Source organism: Ictalurus furcatus, chromosome 16 (genome assembly GCF_023375685.1).
Source record: "Ictalurus furcatus strain D&B chromosome 16, Billie_1.0, whole genome shotgun sequence".
NCBI classification, from domain to species: Eukaryota; Metazoa; Chordata; class Actinopteri; order Siluriformes; family Ictaluridae; genus Ictalurus; species Ictalurus furcatus.
In genome coordinates, this window is record NC_071270.1 from 29,098,025 (window position 1) to 29,122,071 (window position 24,047).

The 24,047-nt window shown below is 42.9% G+C and overlaps 2 protein-coding genes across 12 annotated transcripts in view; one reads left to right on the plus strand and one right to left on the minus strand.

Moving 5' to 3' along the window:
- Window positions 1–283: 283 nt before the first annotated feature.
- sgtb (small glutamine rich tetratricopeptide repeat co-chaperone beta) lies at window positions 284–9,007 on the minus strand. 4 transcript variants are annotated; one of them, XM_053646171.1, is made up of 12 exons: window positions 8,735–8,869; window positions 7,952–8,204; window positions 7,055–7,170; window positions 5,999–6,102; window positions 5,037–5,112; window positions 4,431–4,530; window positions 4,053–4,157; window positions 3,264–3,402; window positions 3,037–3,099; window positions 1,388–1,425; window positions 1,096–1,179; window positions 284–727 (listed from the first exon to the last, which is right to left on the minus strand). In XM_053646171.1, the coding sequence occupies exons 3-12, from the start codon at window positions 7,152–7,154 to the stop codon at window positions 616–618; spliced, it is 921 nt and encodes a 306-aa protein (XP_053502146.1). In that variant the 5' UTR covers window positions 7,155–7,170; window positions 7,952–8,204; window positions 8,735–8,869; the 3' UTR covers window positions 284–615. The 4 variants fall into 4 exon arrangements, with proteins under 4 accessions (XP_053502146.1, XP_053502147.1, XP_053502145.1 ...); XM_053646172.1 differs by lacking the exons at window positions 7,952–8,204; window positions 8,735–8,869 and adding an exon at window positions 8,878–8,943; XM_053646170.1 differs by lacking the exon at window positions 8,735–8,869 and having other exon boundaries at window positions 8,130–8,233.
- Window positions 9,008–9,095: 88 nt separating this feature from the next.
- nln (neurolysin (metallopeptidase M3 family)) overlaps window positions 9,096–24,047 on the plus strand; it is a 32,131-nt gene continuing 17,179 nt past the window's right edge. For 2 of the 8 annotated variants that reach the window (XM_053646152.1, XM_053646158.1), the window contains exons 1-12: window positions 10,242–10,767; window positions 12,768–13,024; window positions 13,161–13,309; window positions 14,428–14,532; window positions 14,667–14,769; window positions 16,331–16,491; window positions 17,178–17,313; window positions 17,544–17,910; window positions 19,326–19,527; window positions 19,614–19,800; window positions 19,952–20,080; window positions 20,523–20,659. In XM_053646152.1, the coding sequence (XP_053502127.1) occupies window positions 10,715–10,767; window positions 12,768–13,024; window positions 13,161–13,309; window positions 14,428–14,532; window positions 14,667–14,769; window positions 16,331–16,491; window positions 17,178–17,313; window positions 17,544–17,910; window positions 19,326–19,527; window positions 19,614–19,800; window positions 19,952–20,080; window positions 20,523–20,659 (1,986 nt within the window). In that variant the 5' untranslated portion in view covers window positions 10,242–10,714. Of the gene's footprint in view, window positions 9,234–9,399; window positions 9,675–10,154; window positions 10,177–10,241; window positions 10,768–12,767; window positions 13,025–13,160; window positions 13,310–14,190; window positions 14,533–14,666; window positions 14,770–16,330; window positions 16,492–17,177; window positions 17,314–17,543; window positions 17,911–19,325; window positions 19,528–19,613; window positions 19,801–19,951; window positions 20,081–20,522; window positions 20,660–24,047 lie in introns of those variants that run through there. The other 6 variants (XM_053646155.1, XM_053646154.1, XM_053646156.1 and 3 more) reach the window with 6 other exon arrangements.

The following is a 24,047-nucleotide window of genomic DNA, read 5'->3' on the forward strand; positions in this document are numbered from 1 at the left end:
CACACAACCTACAGACCGACCTACAGATCATCAAGAACTGAACCAGAAACAGACTATAAACACACTCGAGTCCTGATGGATCAGGAGAAAAGTGGAGGACTGACACACACACACACACACACACACACACACACACACACACTCTACAGTGTTGGATGGTGCAAGTTTGTAAGTTTGAAGCTCTTTACACATTCACTAAACCTTCACACTACTCCACTTCCCCCTGTGCAGCAACGTTTCATCATTAAAGCAGCGGTGTGTCACATTTACAGCCCCCAAAGCCACATCACACCACGGGCTGACAGAAACAGGCTTTATATTATAGATCAGACCGTGATCAGACAGTGATCAGACCGTGTTGTAACAGAAGCGAAGATGAAACGTGATTAATGAAGGCGATTACACGCCGCCTGGAATAAATAGAACGTCTACTAAGAACCTTCAGAACATTGGGAGCTCACACTGATGATGAAACAGTGAGGAAAGCCGTGTAGTGTGAAAGTTTTTACACCCGTGTTCTCAGTTCAAGGTAAAGTGCCACGCCTTCTCTCTCTCTCTCTCTCTGTCTCTCCTCTCGTTCGCCCACACCAGTGCTCAGATTAGAGAGCGTGTGGTTCAGGAACGTTCCTCCGGGCTGCCGCTGAACGAATGACTGCGGATGTGGTTCCTCAACTGTTCTATCCACTCCGGGTTCTGCTGCTGAATCTGCTGAGCAAACTGCTGACCACTGAGAGGGGGGGGGAGAGAGAGAGAGAGAGACAGAGAGACAGACAGAGGGGGGGGGCAGACAGAGAGACAGACAGAGAGAGAGAGGCAGACACACAGAAAGAGAGACAGGTACTTCATGAGATTTAAAGCCACAGTAACGTCTCTTTGATTTATAAAAGATGAACAGGAAGTGCAGTATTATATTATTTGTATAGATTTAAATTTTAAATAAAGCTTTTTTTTAATAATAACACGAGTTAAAAGTAATCTTCTTGTTAGCGGATGTTTTATCTGACCGTGTGCAGGTAACGTGGCGCCGTACAGGTGACTGTTACTCAGACACACTGACAGTTCCTCAGATTTTAGGATGGAGAAATAAACACTTACGCTTCAATAAGGCTGGAGATATCAGACATCCCCCCGACTCCTGCTGCTGGACCTCTCACTGCGTTAGACATCATCCCCGACATCCTGACACACATTCACACACTTTATTACACATTCCACATGGTACATTCCACCTGTTCACCTCTGCTACGTCCCCGCGCCGAGAGCTGCTGGGGTTAACGCTCAGGATTCATCACCGAGCGCCCGAGATCTTAAATCTCCTGAACACTACATCAACACTGAGGATCTGTCAGGAAGAATAAAGTAGATAATGTAATACTGAAGCACTTACAGCTGCTGAACCTGCTGGTTCTGCATCACGCTGGCAGCCTGGGGATGAACAGAGAGGAAATAAACCACAAGTCTGATGGAGATACAGCCTCAGGAGTACGTCACATCGTACATGATTATACATCACGTATAAGGACGAGAATCAGACGTGCGGTGCAGTAAAACCCAATAATCCAGACCAGAATAAACTACAACGAGGGATTAAATCAAACCAGGCAACGTGATGAGAAAATGAATCCCTCGACTCTTAAAGACTCGACTGTCACGGAGATAAATACACTTTACTCTTGTTTAAAGGTCAGAGGTCACGCTCGTACCGTGTGAAAATGGTTTTTTGGAACTTTATAGAGCTTTCACATACGTTCCCTGTCTTTTATGTGGTTCTGCGTTCTTGCTAATCTGTAATGGTTGTTACCTGTACGGTAAATACAGAGGCTGTGTTAATGTAGAGAATAAAAGAAGGTTTATATAGAGAACAGATTTATTATCTCAGTGTCTTGAGTGTGTATTACTCTGACAACAGAAAAGCCACGACCTCTTTTTATTTATTAGATATTTCTAACGGCTAATATTATTCTATTTTTCCCTTTGTGAAATATATCCGTGTATGAGCGATGAGCGAGACGTGTAATTTAACAGGAACAAGCTGGAACCTGTAGCGGATTCGGATTCTCAGCGTGGAAGACGGAGTGAGCGTGTCGGAGATATAGACATATACGTATGTATAAACATTTACACCTTTAATAACAAATAAAATGTAAATCCGGGCCGCATCGGGGGGGGGGTTCTGTTCAATTTACAATGAAATTCTAAGCTAAAGGTCAAAGTTAGCACATATAGAACATAACAGAACAAAGTTAGCACATATTCTTTTTTCCTCAATAAATAAACGACAGAGTATAATATTTCTGTCTCATGTGTTTAACTGGGTTCTTTATCTACTCGTAGGACTCGTGTGAAAATCTGATGATGTTTAGGTCATATTTATGCAGAAAATTCTAAAGGGTTCACAAACTTTCAAGCACCACTTTAGCTGTGTGTATATTAATCAATGAAGGCCCTGATTTGACAGCTAGACCTCTCTTCTTTTTAAGAAACAGAGAGAGATATGACGTTATATCATCCATACATCAGAGAAAGATAAAACCCACAGGGAATCGTGGAAAACTAAAGCAAAATAGGCTCGAGTTACTCCGAGACACCTCCGAATAATAATAATAATAATAATAATAATAATAATAATAATGACTTTTAATGCGCTCGTAGTTTATTCAAGCCGTCTGTAAATGTCAGAAAAGCATTTAGGGTTTTATCTGTAAAGAATTCCAGACGGAGCAGCTGTCCAGATCTTCATCTGGTCAACTCTCAGGTTATGGATCACGGTTCCGGCGGGTCAGTGTGAGGTCATGTTACCGGACTCCACGTTCAACTCGCACGAGTCAGAACTGCAAAGGCTTCAAGTTCATTCTAACAATAGACGTCTGTTCCGCTCTGGACCCACACGGAGAATCCGAGAACTGCGCGTTCCAAACATCTCAAACTCGTCCGTATAAAACAGCGGCACGTCGGACCAAAAGGTCAATCTGTGACGCGTTCTGAAGTTTACGGTATAACTACCACAGAGCTGCTACCAACACCAGCACTTCTTACCATGCTAATAAACGCTGGGTTGTTAATGAGGCTGGCCATGTCGAAGCCCAGTCTGGACACCGTCTGAGGACGCACACACACACACACACACACACACACACCTGAAATGTTTAACTGTACACAATAATCCATGGACTAGTTACCTCAGAACATTCTGGAACTAAAGCGAAGATGTCATCTCTAGTTGTGTTTCAGACACGTCCAGGACTGCAGTTTGTTCTACTCACAGAACTCGAGGATTCTCGGTTTTTTTGCTCAGCGGTCTTTAAGTTGGATTTGTAGGTGTCGTTTTCCGGATCCAGAACCAGCGCCTTCTTAAAGTACGTGATGGCCTCCGGAAACTTGCTCATGGCAGCCAGCGCCAACCTTCGAACCAAAATCCAGCGGTTGAATAATCACTGCTAAAGATTGTCTCTCTTTATTACACACTACTACTGTGTTGGTCTTCAGTTAGAGCGGTGTTTAGAGGTAATCATGCAGCGAGGATTTAACACCGAAATGCAGTAAAGGTGTTAGTACGTGACACCGGAGTAAACGCACGATAAAATAACCTACATTACTGTTTCATGACCTCATGTCTTGTGGCATCACTGAAAAACTCCATCTCATACGCTTCTACTCGAGGAATACCTGGCAACCTCAGAGGTGACTCTGACCCGACTCTGAACACCAGGAACTTTCCCCACGTAAACACATTAGGTTAATGAATTTGAATACAGCCCTTCTCAGTTCAGTGTGTGTTCATTGTGCTCTAGCCTGTTTCTGATTGGCTGTTGGAGACGTTTGTTCGTGTCAGTAATGAACTGAGAATAAATCACTGCCCAAATCACAGCCGCTCCATTAGACATCCCTTTCCACTGACGGACAGGGTGGAGGGGCGCCAATACTTTGAATAGTGCAACAGATGGACTAGTCAGTAATTCCAACCCTAGAAAGTGACCTGTGTGATAGCTGTAGCTAATAAGCAGCTCAGAGTGTAGACTATAGTAAAATGTAAATAAAGGTGAGCTCCTCACCCCATGCGTCCGTACGCTTTACTGTACGTGGGATCGATAGCGATGGCGCGCTCACAGTCTCCGATCGCTTCCGTGTAGTTTCCCAGTTTGCTGTGTGCTGCAGCCCTGAAACATACACAACATTCTCATTTCTCCCTCTTTTACTTTCTACATTCAGGTTCCAGTGCAGTAACGCCGTCTGTACAGTGCACGCGGATCTGAGATCATTTCCTGTTTCAGTTATTGCATGGTCAGAAGAACACCCGGTGTGAAGTGTGTATCTCCAATCCTTCACTCAGATCAGCGTTAACACCTTTCAGTCTGGCCAGAAAAGGTTTAGTAGCTGTCCATAACCAGGGTTTAGACGTGTGTGTGTGCGTGTTCGAGTTGTGTCCTCACCTGTTACAGAAGTAAACTGCGTTTCTTTGATCCAGATGGATGGCTTTTGTGTAGCAGTCCAGCGCACAGCTGTAGTTCTCCTCCTTCATGTGGTTGTTTCCTGGAAAAACAAACCGCTTGATTACTGCAGAAACACCTTCAGACCTTCCGCGCAGAACAATTTCACTTACACTTTCACTTACACTTTCACTTTCACTTACAATTATAATTTCAATTACACTTACACTTTCACTTACACTTTCACTTACAGTTACACTTTCAATTACACTTTCAATTACACTTTCAATTACTGTCTAAGAAAGATGAGAGAAACTCGCAGTACAACGGACACAAACTACATGACAACGCTACAATGTTACAGTGCTACAGTATTACAGTGTTAAAATGTTACACACACTTATCACATTACACACACTTACAGTGTTAAACACACACACACACACACACACACACACACGTCTCACAGAAAGACACACACATTTAATGTTACACACATATACATGTCACTGAGACAATGTTTCCATGCATTACTGTAATCTGTCACAGGTTTCTTTCAGGTCAGATTCTGCTGTCCATCACTCAGACCAGCGGAAGCCACACACATACCTTCATTTTTCAGCTGCTCGGCTCTCTCGATGTCCTCTGCGGACGGAGACGTCTCTTGCGAGGCCACGATGTCGTTCTGTGGATTTAGTATTTTGTGGAAGGACGTAAAGAGTGTGCTTTTACACGGAATAAAACCGCAAGTTTTTATCCACAAAAGGCTTTAAAAAGCTGTAAACTGTTTAGCAGCAGTAAAGCAAGCAAGAAAGAAAGATATGAGACAATATGGAGAGAAGTAAAGGCACAGAGAAGAAAGGAGAGGGGGAAATAAAAATATGAAGGAAAAATGGAGAAAAAAGAATTTTTACAACGGGCAGCTGCGTGCGTAGGATTCAACATTACAGTAGATGGATAGATAGATAGATGGATAAATTGATGGATCAACAGATAGATAGATGGATGGTTGGATGGATGGAGGGAGGGATGGAGTGGTGGATGGATGGAGGGATGGAGGGATGGATGGATGGATGGAGGTATGGATGGATGGAGGGATGGAGGGAAGGATGGAGGGATGGAGGGATGGATGGAGGGATGGAGGGATGGATGGATGGATGGAGGGATGGATGGAGGGATGGATGGAGTGGTGGATGGATGGAGGGATGGATGGATGGAGGGATGGAGGGAAGGATGGATGGATGGATGGATGGATGGATGGAGGGATGGATGGAGTGGTGGATGGATGGAGGGATGGATGGATGGAGGGATGGAGGGAAGGATGGATGGATGGAGGGATGGATGGATGGATGGAGTGGTGGATGGATGGAGGGATGGAGGGATGGATGGAGTGGTGGATGGATGGAGGGATGGATGAATGGATGGAGTGGTGGATGGATGGAGGGATGGATGGAGTGGTGGATGGATGGAGGGATGGAAGGATGGATGGATGGATGGAGGGATGGATGGATGGATGGAGGGATGGATGGATGGAGTGGTGGATGGATGGAGGGATGGTGCTGTTGGTTGACCTTGAGCAGTGCGTTGAGGAAGATCTCTATGAGAGGTTGTGGAGCTGCGAGCTGACTGTCACCGGATCTGATCTTAAACGTCGTCTCTAAACACTGTATTGCGACTGAAAGAGAAAAAACACTAATGTGAGATTAACTTTATCATTAACACATCCATACATTTATCATCTAAACCAATTCATCTTTTAAAGATTAAAACTATTTATGCCCAAACTCCTTCCAGTTTACGGCCCGCCCAGGTAGATTAAGACCCGCCCAGATAGATTAAGACCCGCCCAGATAGATTAAGACCCGCCCAGGTAGATTAAGACCCGCCCAGATAGATTAAGACCCGCCCAGGTAGATTAAGACCCGCTCAGATAGATTAAGACCCGCCCAGGTAGATTAAGACCCGCTCAGATAGATTAAGACCCGCCCAGATAGATTAAGACCCGCCCAGGTAGATTAAGACCCGCCCAGGTAGGTAAAATCTGAATTCCAATTTTCCTTTTCAATCAAGATGCACAGTTGTCAGTTCATAATGAAGCCGACAACAAACCTGAGTTAATTTTTCCGGTTATGAAACAGAGAGACGGTTCCTCCCTTCATCCTAGTAACGTACTCATGGCAGCGTCGTGCAGCTCTGATCCGTCTGATTACTAAACTCATCAAAAATCAGACTGTTTTGTTCTTTAATATTTTGTGAAAATGGAAACTGTATTTTAATATGTAGTTATATATTTATTAATCGTTATTTATGTTTGCGATATAGATAGTTGTATATTTTGAGTATTTATTCATTTGCAATAAATAGTTTATTCATAAAGCTTTGACTAGTTTATTACTGAACCCGCACCGTCACAGCCGCACCAACCACCGCCACACGTGCATTCCCAAGCTGTGGGAAACACTGCGCTCACGTCACATCCAAGGTCACGTAATCCCACACAGTCTTTACGCTGAACTTTGAGTGGAATTTTAATGTCCGTGTTAAGATTCAGGACCCGGCGTGTACATAAACACAACGAGGCGTGTCTCTGTCACTCCCGGGCTTTAACCGTGACTCGGGGCCGTTACCTTCGAGGCTTTCCTGCTCGTCAGAGTTCAGTGACCCTGAACGCGTCTGGTCTCGGAGGAACTGCACGATGGAATACGCCAAGCGCTTTTCCACGGCCATGCTGTCTGAGAGAACGCTGAGGAGGAAAAGAGGTGTGAACTAGAATCCATCCAGCGTTAAACACTGCTCTGTTACTGTGCTTGGTTAAAAAACTGAAAATGACTGAAACATGTCTGAAGTGGTCATCCATCAATACCTTTTCTTCTCAGAGTAAGAGCATGTGTTGTTTGGTACTTTTAATACCAACCCGTCCCTCCAGGATTTCACAGAAATGAGCACAAAATCAAGCAAACTCTGCAATATTCGGAGGAGATTGCAATTTTTCAAAATTACCGCAGATTTTCCACAGATTCGGGCCGAGACGCGTCATGTGACGTCATCACAACACGCATCCAGCCAAAACCCTCTTCCATTCACGTGTCGAACGAGTACAGCTAAAAGGTCTCGCTTACCAACAAACATCACAGTGAAAGCGCACACACAACTATTGCGTGCGATTGCGATTTTGCAGATTCAAGTAGTTTTCCACAAAAAAGCACAAAAAACTCTTCGAGTTGCATCGCAATTTTTTTTTTTAAAGCCGCAGGAAAAATGAAGCATTTTTCGCCGTGACAATCACAAAAATCCTGGAAATCCTGTGTGGACTGAACAACACTGATACTGAAATGAGTAACTACTGAATAGTAATCAGTCAGGGACGTCAGGTTTATGCTAGTTGTTGTTGGTGTGCTGCTAGCGATGAGCTCCCCGTGTTTAAGATGTTGTTTAAACAGTGTGTGTAATAGAAAGCGTGAGGACGGCCCACCCGAGCACACACAGCGGTACCGGTGAGCGTGGACATTAGTAGTGAACTTCACCTGGACTCGTGAGCTGAGTGTAGACGGAGTCTCAGTGCTCGCTGAAGTGAAGTGCTCTCTCACATGCGACAGTTTCTCTGCACGCTCACGTCACCGCTCCTTACTCACTAATACACGTGTGTGTGTACGTGCATGCAATTCAGGTCAGGTTGTGCGGATACTGCTCTATTAAACACACCGTTGTGAGTTGGACCGTAGGAAGACGCTGTAGTTCGTCCTCAGTTTGCAGTCTGTTCTGATTTGATCATTAATCCTGAAATACATGCAGATCGCCGTCATTTCCCGTCATCTGTTCATTAGCACAACTATGTACACCGGGGTTCCATCACAAGTATCACCAGGGATGGGATCGTGTCTGATTTTAGAGCTGTATTAATGATTCTGTTCGGACACACTGTAGTTCTGAAGGTTTCTGAGCAGGACTGGTGTGTGATGTATGTGCACATGTACCTCCATACACATCACAGCGGGCAGCCACAGTGCATTACATAACAGCTGACTAATCACATGCATCAGAAACGCAACATTCTTATTATATACAACACAGGATATAGACATTTACACATCCCTCAGACTCATGAACACGTCTCATACACGCATTTTACACGCATGCACGTGATGCAACTGATGTGATGTAACAGGATTTTGAGGATTTTGTTTTCACTCTACAATGTGCATCTCGTCATGCAGAATTAACACCGTAATACATCCTGTGCATCAGTGGAGGGTGTGTGTGTGTGTGTGTGTGTGTGTGTGTGTGATAGCTGAAAAAACATCCGTCACCTTTATAATAAGCACACGAGAGCCGGTGAGGAAACTCCGCAACACTCCTGCCGACATTTTACACTAAAATACATCCTCAGTAACAGTGTAGTGCTGCTTGTTGTTGTTGTTGTGTTGGTGATGCTTCCTCCCCGCCCACCTACCTGCACAATCCACCAGCAGCCCCGCAATCAAGCCCACAGCGTCACAGCCACTCTGCAAACAGCGCGTCTGCCCAGTGCGCATGCGCGACCTTTCAGGACGCGCCCAAATTCCCTGCCATACACAACAAACGAGCCGATGGGCGCGTCTCAAATCGACTCCCTAAATTCCGTATGACAGGAAAGCGAGTGATTCGAAGATCTCTGTACAGATTAAGAGCTCAAGGTGGATTAGGGTGAGGGTTAGCACGTTTTCCTCACACCTCCAGGGTTGGGGTTCGATTCCTGCCGCTCTGCCCTGTGTGTGTGGAGTTCCTCCGGGTCCTCCGGTTTCCTCCACCAGTCCAAAGACACGCATGGTAGGCATGTCCAAAGTGTCCGTAGTGTATGAATGTGTGTGTGGTTGTGCCCTGCGATGGACTGGCACCCCGTCCAGGGTGTACCCCGTCTTGTTCCCCATGCTACCTGGGAAAGTTTCCAGGTTCCCCGTGACCCTGAAGGATACTGTGATTGGTCGTCAGGTGTTGATTAATTGCTCTGACAGTAGCACAGGTTTATATTAATGCTCTCGTTCTGATATGTTATCGTTTCTATAGCAACAGGACGTATACTATAGAACCTGTTCTATAGTAACAGTGTAGTATAGGACGTGGTCGTGTACAGCGGACACTCCACTGATAATAAACGGATTAATAAATGTATGTAATTGTTGATGTGGTGAAGTTTTCTGTAAGGAGATATGTGTTTATGTAACGTTTACGGAAGGAGTCTCCAGTGGCAGCGCTGTGTAACTGTCAGAGGTAAAGCTGGAACTTTAAATTTTCCCACATCTTCATCACAGAGGAGTTTACACTTCTCATTTTTTTCAGTGATTTATTTAAACCCAACAAATAATATATTTATTCCGCTGCATGTGTCATTCGTTCATTACTATCATTACATTCAGTACTTAAGTACTTAACTATCGAGCTTAGCACACACATTCTGTAGCTAAAAGTGTCCAGGTAAGACATCATCCACTAATCTAAGGTGTGATTGGTGCAATCGGTTAATTTTATACAGAACTAGTTTGATAATGCAAAATAAAATAGTATTTAAAATAGTCTCTTTTCCTCCCTTGTGTTCATTATAGCATTCGCTCTGTTTTCGGTCATATTGTATGTAAAATAATACCATTGTAGTATTAAACACGATGCTGATGCTGCTGGTTTGTTTTGCTGTCTAGGACTGGATAGGGCCTGCGGTTTGGGTTCCACTACAGGAACTAGGGCAGGAACTATTTTGGGTCCGGAACTATTTTAGGTCAGGAACTATTGGTGCGTTCAAATGGTGTCTGTGTAAAAAGAGATTCCACGTGAACCACTTCAACGTTCTAACGGCAGGGTTCACGTTTCTCAATACAGTGAAACACGTGAAGTTTGATTAGCGATTAATGCTAAGTGTATAAGCTAAGAGTGTAATTTTAGTCAAACAGAGCAATTTCTTAGTAATACATCTGAGGGAAATGTTGATAATCCGGTGCCATTTTCACTATTATTGGGTGCACAGTGTTGTCTGTATAAAAGGATTTAAGGACTAAGCTGTCGTTAACCTCAGTTAGCTAGTTTGCTCAGTTTGCTAGCAGCCTAATGTGTTGTTGTGATGCTAATCAGGTGTACAGTGAGCGATATGGTGGAAACACAGGGCATTCAAATCCACAGGAGAAGGGCAGTGTTACTGTGGGGGGAAATGGCCGAGTGTTAGTGTTAGTGCACTCTGTAGGGAGGACGTGTTGATTTGAGACGCACCCATCCGGACACATGTTCAGTTCTGGTGTTGAACACGAGGCTGCGGGTGAGAGATGATGTTCCTCAGAGTGGCTGTGAGCAGAACCGGGAGCGGGTACAGGTACAGGTACAGGACGGTACAGTCCGGCTTGTTTGTTAGATGGAGCAGTTCACACTGACTGAAACAGGCACTAAATTTAACCCGGGATATAAATCTCCCCCGTGTCGTTTATAGAAATACCGCGGTGTGTTAAAGAGGAGCTCGGGTTCAGCTCAGCGTTTTATCACTGCCTTCTGCAGATCATTATTACCTAGAAACATCTTAGTTTATTTCTTTTCATGTGATTTGATGTGATTTGATGTGATTGGACTCATTCAGCAGATTTGGAGTCTGACATCGACAAGGTCTGATTTTTAATAACTTTTTCTCCCTGTCATAGTGTTAATGCTTCACCATTATTATTATTATTATTATTATTATTATTATTATTATTATTATTATCAGTGCTAGACTAAGTAATAAGTATATAATTATAACATAGTATAATATTTTGTAATTTACTTCTAGTGGTGCTTGAAAGTTTGTGAACCCTTTAGAATTTTCTACATTTCTGTATAAATATGACTAAAACGTCATCAGATTTTCACACGAGTCCTACAAGTAGATAAAGAACCCAGTTACACACATGAGACAGAAATATTATTCTTGTTAGTGAGCCGATATTACTGTTCTGTGAGTGGTAAAAGTATGTGCACCTTTGCTGTCAGTACCTGGTGTGAGATTTTCCGTTAGAATTCGCCGGTATGATTCAGAATTCATTACATATATTACAAACATAACGCTTCTCTTTTAATCCAAAACTTCTATTTTGGTCTCATCCACCCACAGAACATTTTTCCATTAGTCGTCTGGCTCGTCCACGTGATCTTTATCAAACTGCAGGAGGCAGCAGTGTTGTTTTTGGAGAGCGGAGGCTTTCTCCTTGCAGTCCTGACATGCACACCGTTGTTGTTCGGTGTTCTCCTGATGGCGGACTCATGAACATTAACGTTAGACAATGTGAGAGAGGACTTTAGTTGGTTCGAAGTTCCCCTGGGTTCCTCTGTGTCCTCGTGGACTATTACACGTCTCGCTTTTGGAGAGGTCTTTGTTGGTCTCCACTCCTGGGGAGGGGAACGATGGTGTTGAATTGGTGTTGAATCTGTCTGACTGTGGATTGGTGGAGTCCAAACTCTTTACAGATGGTTCTGTGACCTTTTCCACCATGATGAGCTTCAACAACTCTTTTTCTGACATCCTCAGAAATCTCCTTTGTTCTTGCCATGATACACTTCCACAAACACGTGTAGTGAAGATCAGACTCTGATAGATCCCTGTTCTTTAAATAAAGCAGGACGCTCACTCACTCACACACTCACTCACACCTGATCATCATCCCACTGACTGAAAACACCGGACTCTGATCTCACCTTCACATTAACTGATAATCCTAGAGGTGCACATACTTTTACCCCTCACAGATATGTAATACTGGATCAGTTTCCTCAATAAATAAACGACAGAGTATAATATTTCTGTCTCATGTGTATAACTGGGTTCTTTATCTGCTTGTAGGACTCGTGTGAAAATCTGATGTTTAGGTCATATTTATACAGAAATGTAGAAAATTCTAAAGGGTTCACAAACTTTCAAGCACCGCTGTACATTTTGTATTTTATTACTTGTATTATTGTTATTAGTAAGTTAGTAGTATGACTTCTTCTGTTAAAATAATTGACATATATTTGTATTCTTACATGATCATAATTTATTAAAATTTATATTTACTCTTCTGCTTTTTACTGTTTTTTATCCACACACGCTCTAACACACGATTTAATAACATAAATATCCCGGTGCTGATGGTGCCCGTAAAACACGGCTCTGGACTCTGTTTCACCTAGCCCCTTAAGGGTTCTTTCGTTGTTCTGGTGGGGGAACCCTTAAACGTTCTGTGCAGAACCCGACAGCTGAGTGTTTCATTATGAGAAACGGTTGGGATTAGAAGGTGAACACTATGAAAGCGTTCTGTTGTTCTAACCACGGAGCACAAATGTACTGTAAAGCGACTTTTCTGTGTTTTTCAGAGTGTTTGGGTTCCGCTCGCGGCCCAGAATGACTCTCCCGAACGCTCTGGACATTTCGGCTAAAAGCTGTTCGAGTTCCTGTGAGAACCGGAGCGAGCTGAGGTGGGATCTGAGCCCGGAGCAGATCCGGCAGCGGACGGAGAAACTGATGCAGAGGGTGGAGCATGCGTACGCCTCGGTGGCGGCGGTGGACGTGGAGAAGGTGTGTTATGAGAACACGCTACAGGTTCTAGCAGAGGCCAAGCTGGATTACGCTGGTGAGTGTGTAAGCAGAACACACACACACACACACACACACACACACACACACACACACACACACACTGCTTCACGTCTTACAGCTGATCGATCGTTTCCTCGTTACGGACCCGTGACTGTGTGATGTCTCCTCAGCGTCCCGGCACATGCTGGACTTCCCTCAGTACGTCTCCCCGTGTAAAGACGTGCGGTCTGCGAGCACCGAGGCAGACAAACGCCTGTCCGAGTTTGACGTGGAGATGAGTATGAGATCAGACGTGTTCCACAGACTCATAGCACTGCAGGTAAGACAGTGTGCTGAAATATTACAGATCCACACGTCCCGAGGTTCTTTAAAGGAAAAGTTTAGCAAAAAACAAAAAGTCCCTTTTCTCTAAAACTGAGTGAATTATGTAAGACATGTTCTGTGTCTGAAGGTTTTTCTCCTTTAGGTTTGCACTGGAGCTATGAGGGTCACATAACTCAGTGGTTTTCAAAGTGGGGGCCCCCTCGGGCCCCCACTGACTTTGGGAGGCGGGGCCTTAGGGGGCGGAGTTAGTTTCTATAACAATGATTTTAATGATGGACGTTGTCACAGAGCAGCTTTACAGAAATCCGCATGCAGATTTAGATCCGTAATGAGCAATCCAGAGGTGACGGTGGTGAGGAGAATCTCCCCGAGACGACATGAGGAGATAGCTTGAGTCGAGCTGCATCACACCACCTCGTGTTTTCTGTGAAGTGTTCCTTCCTTACGGTGTCCGGCTGTAGAAGAGTGAGGACAGTGCCGAGTGTGTTCACAGGATGCTCAGCGTGAGCAGATCGTGAGTCCTGGGATGAGATACGGACAGTCTTTATGATTACAGCAGCGGCTCTACAGTTTAGTTCATGTTTACAGAGAACAGGAAGTCCCGCTGTGTCCTAAATCACACCAGCATGGCAGTGTCACTGAAGCCCTGGACGTGGGTTTCAGAAGTATATTTGCAGAAAAGCTCCAGCGCTAAAATAAAGTAGCTTAAATAAACTTTAGACACGAGGCATGTGGGGAAATTTATCAAAATAAATGTCACCTAACTGTGTTTATTTCTGGTGTGCATTTTGATGTGAGTGTGCGCGTGTGTGTGTGTGTGTGTGTGTGTGTGTGTGTGTGTGTGTGTGTGTTATCCTGCTACGCCGCTGTAATGAGAGAGTGCTGTTCCCAGGGTATTTACTGCATCGTTAATTGAGTTGTTATAGACACTCGGACTGCGTGACTGTGGTTTGGAAGCTCTGCAGTCTCGAGTCTCGAGCCGCCTGACCTCCAACTCGCTCCACACGACAGCGCAGCGTGGACTAAAGAGAAACTCATCCTAAACATTCACTAACACGCCTGAATGGAGCTTTCAGAGCTTTCTGTGTGTGCACTATCTCTGTGTTTTCACAGGAACGGCGATGTAATGATTTACTCCCCGAGTCGCGGAGGTTTATGGAGCGGCTGATTAATCTGGGGAGGAGAAACGGACTGCATCTGTCTGCAGATGTGCAGCAGGTGAGATTACATTCTCCTGTGTATCTGTAATACGAGTGTAGAGCTTTTATCTTTGTACACAGACGCTGAGTGTGTGTTGCAGTACAGCGCTGTGTGTGTCGGTCTGTTTTTTTCATTTGTCTTTCATTTCACAGGAGATCAAAAAACTTTCTAAAAGAATGAGCGAACTTTCGATAGATTTCAACCAGAATGTGAATGAAGAAAACACGGTTCTGATCTTCTCTTCAGAAGAGCTGGGTGAGTAAACCTACACGGGACTCCATCAGCAAATACTCTACAGAAGCCGCAGCGTCATAGTTCATGTGTGTCCTAAAAACCTAATAATTAATAGACTGTTTTCCCCCAGTTTGAATATATATATATATAAATATATATATATATATGTGTACCAGATTTATTCATCATAATCGTTCCGTTCGGGCTAATGCAGTTCTTCGAGAACAGGATTATTTAAGCCGGATCGAGTTGTAGTTATCTGAGAGTTGAGAGATAATTTTGTGCTCCTGTTTTACCTGGAAAGAGCAGATCAGTACCAGTATTGAAAACCTGATCAGTGATTATTCTGTGATTAGTCGGAGATTATTCTGTGATTATTCTGTGATTAGTCTGTGATTAGTCTGTGATTATTCTGTGATTAGTCGGAGATTAGCCTGTGATTCGTCTGTGATTAGTCTGTGATTATTCTGTGATTATTCTGTGATTAGTCTGTGATTATTCTGTGATTAGCCTGTGATTATTCTATGATTAGCCTGTGATTATTCTGTGATTAGCCTGTGATTAGCCTGTGATTATTCTGTGATTAGCTTGTGATTATTCTGTGATTAGTCTGTGATTATTCTGTGATTAGCCTGTGATTATTCTATGATTAGCCTGTGATTATTCTGTGATTAGCCTGTGATTAGCCTGTGATTATTCTGTGATTAGCTTGTGATTATTCTGTGATTAGTCTGTGATTATTCTGTGATTATTCTGTGATTAGTCTGTGATTATTCTGTGATTAGCCTGTGATTATTCTGTGATTAGTCTGTGATTATTCTGTGATTAGCCTGTGATTATTCTATGATTAGCCTGTGATTATTCTGTGATTAGCCTGTGATTAGCCTGTGATTATTCTGTGATTAGCTTGTGATTATTCTGTGATTAGTCTGTGATTATTCTGTGATTAGCCTGTGATTATTCTATGATTAGCCTGTGATTATTCTGTGATTAGCCTGTGATTAGCCTGTGATTATTCTGTGATTAGCTTGTGATTATTCTGTGATTAGTCTGTGATTATTCTGTGATTATTCTGTGATTAGTCTGTGATTATTCTGTGATTAGCCTGTGATTATTCTATGATTAGCCTGTGATTATTCTGTGATTAGCCTGTGATTAGCCTGTGATTATTCTGTGATTAGCTTGTGATTATTCTGTGATTAGTCTGTGATTATTCTGTGATTAGTCGGTGATTACTCAGAAGTGTGATAGTTCAGATGTCTGGACTGGACATTTTCACAGGTTCTTTATTTTCTTGTGAATGATGTAATGTGTGTACAGCGTAATGTGTTTTACAGGATACTAAATCAGAACAGGAAATCATAACACTTGCACAACATGTATCTGCTTTATATCTGCCCAGAGTACTATATCGAGTCTTTGAATGAATAAAATTGTTCTCTTTTGGCTTGTTTTTGTCGTCTAAACAAACCATAGATGTGATTTACTTCAGTCTCTGTTCTAAGATCCATAAACCCCACTATTTAATATATATGTAGAGTAAAGGTAAAGTGGGCCTCCTGCGTGGCATCTCCTCGTGCAGGTGGTCTGGCTGAGAGTTATTTAAACGGTTTGGAGAAGACGGAGGACGGGCGGTACAGGGTGACGCTGGCGTACCCGCACTACTTCCCTCTGATGAAGAGATGTCACGTTCCAGAGACCAGGAGGAAGATGGAGGCGGCTTTTAACAGCAGGTGTAAAGAGGTGAGAGGTGGAGTTACAGCACGATGAGTCTCTGCTGGACTTCTGTACGAGGATCATGTGTACCGTGACCTCGTTTACTAGCCTGATCTGTTACACTTACCCGATCTATTACACTTACCTGATCTATTGCACTAACCTGATCTGTTACACTTACCCGATCTATTACACTTACCTGATCTATTGCACTAACCTGATCTGTTACACTTACCCGATCTATTACACCTACCTGATCTATTGCACTAACCTGATCTGTTACACTTGTCTGATTTATTTGACTAATCTGATGTTACACTCACCTTATATGTTACTCTGATCTGTTACACTAACCTGATCTGTTACACTAACCCGGGGGGGGCAGTCTTATCCGGAAAGGGCCGGTGTGGGTGCAGGTTTTCATTCCAACCAAGCAGAAGCCACACCTGAATCTATTGAAAGCCAAGATCACCTGATTAAACAGGTGGAATCAGGTGTGCCTCCTGCTTGGTTGGAATGAAAACCTGCACCACACCGGCCCTTTGCGGATAAGACTGCCCACCCCTGCGCTAACCTGATCTGTTACTCACCTGCTGTATTACACTTAATAGCAGCGATTCAAAGAGCAGCGCCACTGAGTCTGATTTCTGATTTAAAATCGGTCCTCATTACTCAGCAGAAGGTTGTAAGATGAGCTGTTTTTTTATTGCCAGGTGAACACAGAAATCCTCGAACAGCTGATTGAGTTGCGTGCGAAGGCGGCTAAGCTGCTGGGCTTTAGCAGTCATGCTAACTATGTGCTAGAGATGAATATGGCCAGGAACTCCAACACGGTGTCTCACTTCCTCGGTGAGTGATTAAACACACCTTTCAGTGACCAGGATTCATTTAGAGACGATGAAGAACATCGTAATTAGCTGTTTGATGGATTTTATCGGGTTGCCGCTGAAAAGATGAAACCATCGCGACATTTAATCGGAGTTAGAGTGTCTCAGATGTTCTTTTATTATCACATGCAACAAACAAAGAGAAACAGGTGAGAGTTCACACTGAATCAGCCGTGTCTTCACGTCTTCCAGATGAGTTGTATGAGAAGTTGAAGCCGGTGGGTCAGAAGGAGCGTCAGTACCTCCTCTCACTCAAACAAGCCGAGTGCCAGAGGCGGGGCCTGGACTGTGACGGACAGCTGCACGCGTGGGATCTGCCGTACTACATGAACCAGGTGGAGCGGGTGAAGTTTGCGGTGGATAAGGACAAGCTGCTCGAGTATTTCCCACTGGAGGTGGTGACTGAGGGTCTGCTGGGGATCTACCAGGACGTCCTGGGGCTCCGCTTCCACCAAATCCAAAACCCTCACGTGTGGCACGAGAGCGTGAAGCTTTACACCGTACTCGACGCCACCACGGGTGAGGAGATTGGACGCTTTTATCTGGACCTACATCCCAGGTACGAGTCTTAAAGCCTCGAAGTGTGAGGTGCTGAGCAACACCCGGCATGTGCTGAGGGAGTTTATTACTTATTTATTACCTTGTTTTACATTAAAAGTGTTATCACAGTATACTTATATACATATATATAAAAAATATCAACCATGTGGTGGTGAGTTACTGTTATCACCCTGAAGGTGATTATTTTCCTGTAACTGCACGCCCCGAGTGTTTTATTTTTCTTACCCCACAGCAGATTACCAACAATTACACTTGTTATTTTTTAATGAACGACTCATCACACTTTTTAGCCATCCTTATTATAGATCACAGAATGAGTGAGTTCCTGTTCTCACTTACGTTACAGCAGCTATAAACACTCGTTCTCTCACCATCTTCTCTCTATTCCCTCTCTCTATTCCCTCTCTCTCTATTCTCTCTCTCTATTCTCTCTCTCTATTCCCTCTCTCTCTATTCCCTCTCTCTATTCCCTCTCTCTCTATAATCTCTCTCTCTATTCCCTCTCTCTCTATTCTCTCTCTCTATTCTCTCTCTCTATTCCCTCTCTCTCTATTCCCTCTCTCTATTCCCTCTCTCTCTATAATCTCTCTCTCTATTCCCTCTCTCTCTATTCTCTCTCTCTATTCTCTCTCTCTATTCCCTCTCTCTCTATTCTCTCTCTCTATTCTCTCTCTCTATTCCCTCTCTCTATTCCCTCTCTCTATTCCCTCTCTCTCTATTCTCTCTCTCTATTCTCTCTCTCTATTCCCTCTCTCTATTCCCTCTCTCTCTATTCTCTCTCTCTATTCTCTCTCTCTATTCCCTCTCTCTCTATTCCCTCTCTCTATTCCCTCTCTCTCTATAATCTCTCTCTCTATTCCCTCTCTCTCTATTCTCTCTCTCTATTCTCTCTCTCTATTCCCTCTCTCTCTATTCTCTCTCTCTATTCTCTCTCTCTATTCCCTCTCTCTATTCCCTCTCTCTATTCCCTCTCTCTCTATTCTCTCTCTCTATTCTCTCTCTCTATTCCCTCTCTCTTTATTCTCTCTCTCTTTTTTTTCTCTCATCATGTTAATAAGAAAAAACGTAGCTTCTTACCGAGAAACAGTAGTGAAGTGTAAACTCTGTGCTGAAGATTTGGGAACACGTGAAGTTCCAGCTTCACCTTTGACTGTTACACTGCACTGACACTGGAGACTCCTTCCACACACGTTACATAAACACGTTTCTCCTTACAGAAAACTTCAGCTTGTCACAGATTTTTTGTTCCGTTTATGCGGAGCGTGCGCTGTACACGTCCCTGTGAACGAGCCGTTACTATAGAAACCATAACGTATTACAATGAGCGCTTTAATATAAATGTGTGGTTTATTGATAAATTTGGTAAAATGATCACTCATCTGATTTAAACATGGTTCTTCTTTTGTTCCTCAGAGAAGGGAAGTACGGCCACGCCGCGTGTTTCGGTCTGCGGCCCGGGTGTCTCGGTCCTGACGGGAAGCGTATGATCCCGGTGGCAGCCATGGTGGCCAACTTCACCAAACCTTCACGTAACTGGCCGTCTCTACTGCAGCACCATGAAGTGGAGACCTTCTTCCACGAGTTCGGTCACGTGATGCACGAGCTGTGCTCCAGGGTGCGTCTCGTTATGATGCTGAATCATCTTTCAGCGTTTATGGAGATCTCGGCATGTTCTGACGGTCTGATGATGTGTCTGTTCAGACTCGCTATGCGGAGTTCAGCGGCACGCTGGTGGAGACGGACTTCGTGGAGGTTCCCTCTCAGATGCTGGAGAACTGGGTGTGGGAGAAGGAGCCACTCAGGAGGATGTCTCGCCACTACATCGACGGCAGCTCCATCCCCGATAGCCTGCTGGATAAACTCATCGCCTCCAGAGTGGCTAACACTGGTCTGAGATCAGTTTACACACACACACACACAAATATATACAAATATATTTCAAATATATTAATCGTATAATTGATTATATATGTGTGTGTGTGTGTGTGTGTGTGTGTGTGTGCGTGCGTGCGTGCGTGCGTGTGTGTGTGTGTGTGCAGGTCTGATGAACCTCAGACAGATCGTGCTCAGTAAAGTGGACCAGGCGCTCCACACCAAGTCTTCTGCTGACACCAGCGCCGAGTTCTCCAAGCACTGTAGGGAGATTTTGGGAATCCCGGCTACACCAGGTAATAAAGTAACGACCACCCGGGTGCTGACGCTTCAGTACGGCTCTGTGAACATATCCATCCCGTAGAACATGAGCGCGTCCACAGGGGGGCAGTGTCACACAGACCAGACTGGAACAATTTGCACAATCAAGCAGTAACAATTAAAGGATAAAAAATCATGTAGTAGAATTCACAAGCATCGAGTAACAGATGAAGTGAACATATAAGTGAATAAACTAATCGAAATGAAACTATGAAAATATTGCTTCGGGTTTTATCTGCTTGGATTTTTATTGAGTCTGATCATCGGAAAACTTTATAAATCGGATCCGTATCCTTTCTCCATGACTCAGTTTTTGACTATAAAAGTGTTTCTTGTTCAAATTCTTGAGTAGGTGGGACCTGTAAGAAACCGTCTGTCTGACCTGCACCTGTCGTTTTGCTGTTTTTGATTCCGCAGGGACGAACATGACGGCGAGTTTCTGTCACCTGGCCGGAGGTTACGATGGTCAGTATTACAGCTACCTGTGGAGTGAAGTTTATTCCATGGACATGTTCTTCAGCCGCTTCAGGAAGGAGGGAATCATCAACCCCAAGGTGACCGAAAACAGTGTTGGTGGTCTGACAGAGCGGTGCTGGTCAGAGAGGGACAATAATAAATAAATAAAATAAAAGTACTCAGAAGGAGGCAGGATTATATGGTAATGTGGATAATAATAGCTCATTCACTACAGTTTAGCCATAAACAACGATATAACAAGTCAGCGAAAAACAGCCTGGTGTGAGGTTAGCTCCATTTTATTAGAATATTTGCAGTTATTATCAGCAGCAATGTTCACACTGTGCACTACAGCGACACGCTACAGTCTCACACTGACCCACGGGTCAGCTTTAATCTCTACACTGTGCACTACAGCGACACGCTACAGTCTCACACTGACCCACGGGTCAGCTTTAATCTCTACACTGTGCACTACAGCGACACGCTACAGTCTCACACTGACCCACGGATCAGCTTTAGTCTCTACACTGTGCACTACAGCGACACGCTACAGTCTCACACTGACCCACGGATCAGCTTTAGTCTCTACACTGTGCACTACAGCGACACGCTACAGTCCCACACTGACCCACGGGTCAGCTTTAATCTCTACACTGTGCACTACAGCGACACGCTACAGTCTCACACTGACCCACGGGTCAGCTTTAATCTCTACACTGTGCACTACAGCGACACGCTACAGTCTCACACTGACCCACGGGTCAGCTTTAATCTCTACACTGTGCACTACAGCGACACGCTACAGTCTCACACTGACCCACGGGTCAGCTTTAATCTCTTAATCTCTACACTGCATTCATTTACACTGATATTACACCCTGTGGGAAATGTGTTCATGAAACAGTCATTTGATCATAAATACTTGTGGATGATAGAGAGATAGATTAGACAGATGGATGGATGGATGGATGGGTAGATAGATAGATAGATAGATAGATAGACAGACAGACAGACAGATAATGACACTGCGGATATAACAAAGCTAACCCCCCCCCACCCCAATTTAATTATTTATTTTTTATGTAATAAAAATATATATCAGGAAGCATTATACACACATTCCACATACACACACACAAATAAAATACACACACTATACACACACACACACACAATGTGGGCAGCTGTGTATCATTGGTATGTGTGTGTGTGTGTGTGTGTGTGTGTGTTTGTGTGTGTGAATGGGTGAATGACAACCAGTGCAAAGCACTTTGTAGAACCGCTAAGGTTAAAAAAAAGTGCTATATAAAGTGCAGACCATTTACAATATACACTCAGCATATACACACACACTATATATACACACTATATACTATATACACTCAACATATACACACACTATATATACACACTATATACTATATACACTCAACATATACACACACTATATATACACACTATATACACACAACATATACACACACACTATATATACACACACTATATACTATATACACACAACATATACACACACACTATATATACACACACACTATATATACACACTATATACTATATACACACAACATATACACACACACTATATACTATATACACACAACATATACACACACTATATATACACACTATATACTATATACATACAACATATACTCACACACTATATATACACACTATATACTATATATGAACAACGTATACACACTATATATACACACTATATACACACAACATATACACGCACTATATACTATATATGAACAACGTATACACACTATATATACACACACTATATACTATATACACACAACATATACACACACACTATATATACACACACACTATATATACACACTATATACTATATACACACAACATATACACACACACTATATACTATATACACACAACATACACACACTATATATACACACTATATACTATATACATACAACATATACTCACACACTATATATACACACTATATACTATATATGAACAACGTATACACACTATATATACACACTATATACACACAACATATACACGCACTATATACTATATATGAACAACGTATACACACTATATATACACACACTATATACTATATACACACAACATATACACACACACTATATATACACACACACTATATATACACACTATATACTATATACACACAACATATACACACACACTATATACTATATACACACAACATATACACACACTATATATACACACTATATACTATATACATACAACATATACTCACACACTATATATACACACTATATACACACAACATATACACGCACTATATACTATATATGAACAACGTATACACACTATATATACACACACTATATACTATATACACACAACATATACACACTATATACTATATACACACAACATATATACACATTATACTATATACACACAACATATATACACACTATATACTATATACACACCCTATATGAAAAATCAGTATTTGGCATTGAAAAAAATAACGCCGTTCTGGGTTGTGTATGAGGAAAAATGTTTTAGAAAAATATGAAACATTACCTTTTAATACACACAATACATTTTCAACGATTAATGTTATTATTTGTTTTTGTAATAATTAAATGAAAACTGGTTTACGTACTTTTCACAGACTGCGAGAAAGGAATTATAAAATAATTTATGGGGATAATGTTATCATATGTGCAGATCACTCAGCTCTGCTGAAGACTTTAAATAATACTTCATGTTAGATTAGATCTGCGGTGCGTTCGGAAAGTATTCACACCCCTTCATTATTTTTTTCACATTTTGTACATTTTTACAACTTTGCAAATTTATTAACAAGAAAAAAAAGAAAGATTGCACTGACATAAGTATTCACACCCTTTGTCATGACACTGAAATGTAGGTGCTCAGGTGCATCCCTTTTCTCTGGATCATCTTTGAGATGTTTCCACACTTTGATTAGTCTTTGAGTCTTTGAGTCCACCTGTGGCAAATTCATTTGATTGGACATGATTTGAAAAGGCACACACCTGTCTATATAAGGTCTAACAGCTGATAACAGCTGGGGGGGTTCAGTGGCCGGACTTTCAACAGGACCAATGACCCTAAGCACACAGCCACGACAAAGCAAGAGTGGCGAAGGGACAACTCTGTGAATGTCCTTGGGTGTTCCAGCCAGAGACCAGACTTGAACCCGATCGAACATCTCTGGAGAGACCTGAAAATGTCTGTCCACCGACAGTTCCCTTCCAAGCTGACAGACATTAAGAGGATCTGCGGAGAAGAATGGCAGAAAATCCCCAAATCCAAGTGTGCACAGCTTGTCTCATCATACGCAAAAAGAGGTCGAGCCTGTAATCGCTGCCACAGCTGCTTCAACTAAGTACTGAGTTAGAGGTCTGAATACGTATGTCAGTCTGATATTTCATTTATTTCTTTTTAATA

Coding starts and splice junctions, on each gene's coding strand:
- sgtb (XM_053646170.1), bottom strand. CDS start 8,230: ATGACGGCGATCTGCATGTATTTCAGGATTAATGATCAAATCAGAACA. Junction 7,171..8,129: donor CTACGGTCCAACTCACAACG/GTGTGTTTAATA, acceptor TTTCCTCCTCAG/CGTTCTCTCAGACAGCATGG. Junction 1,180..1,387: donor AACCAGCAGGTTCAGCAGCT/GTAAGTGCTTCA, acceptor AATGTGTGTCAG/GATGTCGGGGATGATGTCTA.